The sequence below is a fragment of the Hydractinia symbiolongicarpus genome, chromosome 4 (assembly GCF_029227915.1).
Source record: "Hydractinia symbiolongicarpus strain clone_291-10 chromosome 4, HSymV2.1, whole genome shotgun sequence".
NCBI classification, from domain to species: Eukaryota; Metazoa; Cnidaria; class Hydrozoa; order Anthoathecata; family Hydractiniidae; genus Hydractinia; species Hydractinia symbiolongicarpus.
The window spans coordinates 15,932,346-15,936,688 of record NC_079878.1 but is presented as its reverse complement, the minus strand read 5'-3'; the positions used below and the strand labels follow the sequence as shown (position 1 = coordinate 15,936,688).

Genomic DNA, 4,343 nt, shown 5'->3' with positions numbered 1-4,343 from the left:
CAGTATAATGTGACATTTTAAATCTAAATCTACTAAGATTACCTGACCTGACCCTCTGACAATGCAAAAACGATTAGGAAAGAAGTTCACCAAAGCATTGCAAACTACATCTCACCCACAAAATTTATATCACTCATAATGTCACATACAAAAAAAAAATGATGAATGTCAAACACAAATCTTTGTCAATATATATATTAGAGTATAATTTTTTCACATTACCTGTGAACTTTACAAAGGGGACCACAATATGACAAGTGGAACGAATTTTATAGAATTTAAAGTGTGTGTTAAGTTATTTTTATTGTTTTGTTTCTGACATCCCGTTAAACTTTTGTCAGCCTACATGTAATTATGCCAGGTTTTTTACATTTTTTGAAACACATAACACATAAACATAATCTATCAGGAAAAAATAAATTAAAACGTAAATTGATATTTTTAGTTCACACTTTCTTTAAACTTCAATTTAAACGATTTAAGTTTCGTTGAATTTCTACCTAACATGCAAATCATAAAGCCAAGGCAAATTTTTTAAACTTTTTATAGTTAAGGGAAAGTCAGACAATTTCTGTAGTATATAGTAACTATGCCAGATCTAATTGGATGTAAAAAGAAAATTTAAATTTGGGCATGGAAAAGCAGAGAAAAATATAGAGTTAATTTGGCCGTTTTATAATTAATTTGTCGTTTGGACTTTTGGTTTATTTTTACTTTGACAAATTTATTTTTCAGACAATATATATAACAAAAATGGATGTTACTGAAATTGAACTATTAAAATCTCCAAATAGGAAACCAGGTGCGTACTATGTTTAATAGTCATAATAATACAGAAAAAAAATATGCCAATACAAAATAAATCTAAGCTAAAATCTAAAAAAATACAAAAAAATAACAACAATCAAAAGCATACACACGTCAATGCAAAATACATTAAATGCACCATACACATTCATTAAAATATATATAATATTTATTTATTTAATTATTTATGTATTTTTATTTAATAGCTATTTATTTTTACCTTAATTAAATTGTTTCATTAGTTAGACATTTTATGGAATTTTCGTTCTGAGCGCTGAAGGTAGTTATGAAATAGGTTAGCATCCCAGCAGTTTGTTAAGTATTTTAGGGATGAAGAGCCATTGTAATATATGGATATGCCCGAAATATACCATTATTATTATTATTATTATATTATTTTTACAAATCAAATAATGGTATTAAATATAGATTAGTTTCTTCATTAAGCGGTTGATATTAATGAACCGCGTACTTTAAAAAAAAGAATGTAATGAGCACAAACTAACTAAAGCAGTGTTTAGAGAAGGCGCGATGTTATGAAACTCAAATATACATGTGTTAAGAAATATACGTTATCATATCCGAACATGTTTTTATTTACTGTGTCAAAGTAATATACCTTAGGGAAGGAATTTTTGCCAAACTTATTTTAGCAACTAGAACTTCTTCACTTTTCTTTTGTGATTAAAATCTCTACTGATTATTGTGTAATTTATATTGGCGTTACGAAAGAAAACTGACCTCTGATGTGAATATACATGTTATTGCCAAAAACATTTAATATTCAGAATGCGTAAGCTTAAACTGATGCAAATATTTCGTGTAGGAATGTAGCTCTATATTCTCATGTTGTCCATATACTAATCGCCTAAAAGTCGAGGCACATGTTCAGAGAGATTTCAAGTTGTAATCTTCCGTCATAAGCTTACTTAGCTCATATTTTGGTATATTGTTGACTGACTAATGTTTGCTTTTGCTCAACACAATATTTTTCCTAATCTTTTTAACAATATCAATTTACCATAATGAATCGGGCTGATATATTCCCGAGCAGTTAAACGGTAAGTATAATACTGCAACATTGTAGTAGTGTTGCGAGTACGGGTTGCACGTACAGCAACATGAGGTATCCTATTATGCCAACCTGGTTCACCCCTTGGAAAAAAAAGAGGATACACCATTGGCTCTAAGTTTGCAGACATTGTGGAAATATTCTGTAAATCACCTCCACGCGGATAGATAACAACATCCCTGTTTCCAGGATTGAGTATAATTCCTAGATTTTGCACCTTGCATGCTGTTCTTTATTATTTTGTGTAAGATTTGTGTGGAGGATTTAATGCGATTTGACATTTGATATTTGGTGTAAAATTTTCAGAACATTTTTCTTGTGTATGCACTGCTGGCGTCAGCAAAATATCTAAAGCAACCTATTTTTTCATTGGCCTTTTGCCTAAGTGGATTTTTCCACGGGCCTTATCGATAATTGCAATTTTTACCATTTTTTTTACGCAGTATTAGTATTTGCGACTAGCTTTTTGTTCACAATATATTTTTTGTATTTTCACCTTTTTAAAACTTATTTTATACAAATGCGCATTTTTTAATAGGTTACTCTACAAAATAAATTCGACCATGTATGGATATGAATAATCTCAGTTATGGAAAAGAATGGTTAAAAACGACGTACGGTGATCAAACTTTGGAGCTGTCCATTTTTTCGATTTTAATCTGCTTTGCAGTTTTTGGTAACATATTAACACTACTTGTGGTGCACAAAAGCCGACGCCTTTTGTGGTCCACCAATATATTAGTTGGACATCTAGCTATGGCGCATTTAGTTCTAACTGGAGTATCCAGCTCTGTTTACATTTATTGGAAAGTCAGCAGATGGAATTTAATCATTTCGTACTATTTTTCAAACTTTTCGAATTATGGGATGTCTGCTATCCCGTTGGCTTACATGGCATTAGACCGTTATTATGTTATAGTTTATCCATTGGCTGTTCATATGACACGAGAATATACGATAAAGATTTTAACAATAGGGTGGCTTCTAGCACTGGCTTTCAGTTGCCCTTTGTTTCACTTTGTCAAGGATAGGGAAAATTTCTTTGGATTATTTTGTTCTAAGAATAAAACCTGTTTAGCATGGAGGACGTATTTATGTATTTATTTTTTAGTTTTCATCGTCTCTTCATTGTTGTGTATTTCGGTACTGAATATAAAGATATTTTGGACGATCTATCAACGCGAAGATAACGAAATACTACCACTAAGTAAAATAGCACCTGCGAGAGAGCGGCTTCGTAAACTCGGCCGAGGGCCTGTCCCAGCCACCAAACAAAAATCAGTCAAAATGCTACTGGTTTTAAATATTTATTTTGCGTTGTCATGGTTACCGTACTTTACTTATTCCGTATGCTCCATAACGATTTCACGTATACTACGTTTACTGCAATTGTGTTAATATCAGTCTAATGCAGGAATAAGCCCGATTATATACCGGGGTATGAATGGAAATTTTCGTCGTAGAGCGAAGCACATCTTTAATTTTCAATTACAGACAATGTACACCATACCTTCGTTTTCACGCAAGGTCCATCCTCAGGTATCATCCCTTGATTTTGCATATAATGGAAGAAACGCACCGCGTTTGATCGAAGAAACGCACCACATATGATATAAGAAAAACGACGCATATGACAAAGGAAACGCACCGCAAATAATGGAATATATCACATTAAAGTATATTTGAGAAGAATATTTATTTTTAGAGATTAATGTAAATTGCGTATGTAGAGTTGATAATCAAGTTTCTTATTTTTTCTTTTCGTCTTGTTTTTTTGTTTTACATTCTTCCACTTGATAACTTCAGCTGTACTGGCATTCTTTGTAAACTTGATTCATTTCTTGCTCTTCTTTTTCACTAAATATCTCACTATGTTATCCACTGCGAACAAGAGCAGCCATTTTCAGTCATGCGCATAAGATCGTACCGTCATTGTAACAGAAACATTATTGTTTTCATCGTGATTATTGTTGTTGCAATTGTTACCGGTTACCGTGGGATTAGCACAAGGTGGTTTTTCATCAGTTGGTCTGAACACAACAACACTTTCTTGATCTTCAAATTTTCTCATGCAACAGATCAAACTCCGAACGAACGACAAAGCTGCGTAACTTCCCGCTTGTATACAGAGATGAAATTCTAGCGGTATTAACGTTTTAAACACATGTTTCCAATTCAAACAGTTGTTCTCATCATGCATTTTTAAAGCGATCTAAAGAAATAGAAATTTATTATAATTGAAAATATCAAAGCGAATTCTAGGTGATAAATGGTGTTAAATTGATGTTGCTGCAGCTTAAGAAGTTGTTCAGAAAGTATTTTTTTTAATATTTTAAAAAAACTCAGATATTCGCGTTTTAAAATTCTGAATTTAATTATTTTGCATAAATTATGCCGTCAAGTTGGCCCCGCAGAAATTGTTGATATTTTCTATGGTCATAATTTCTGACCTGTAAAGGAATAT

General features: G+C 31.9%; 1 protein-coding gene across 1 annotated transcript; it reads left to right on the top strand.

Moving 5' to 3' along the window:
- Positions 1 to 2,452: 2,452 nt before the first annotated feature.
- Positions 2,453 to 4,080, top strand: LOC130642278 (probable G-protein coupled receptor 19). Its single transcript, XM_057449367.1, has one exon. The coding sequence runs from the start codon at positions 2,453 to 2,455 to the stop codon at positions 3,275 to 3,277; it is 825 nt and encodes a 274-aa protein (XP_057305350.1). The 3' UTR covers positions 3,278 to 4,080.
- The last annotated feature ends 263 nt before the right edge of the window (positions 4,081 to 4,343 follow it).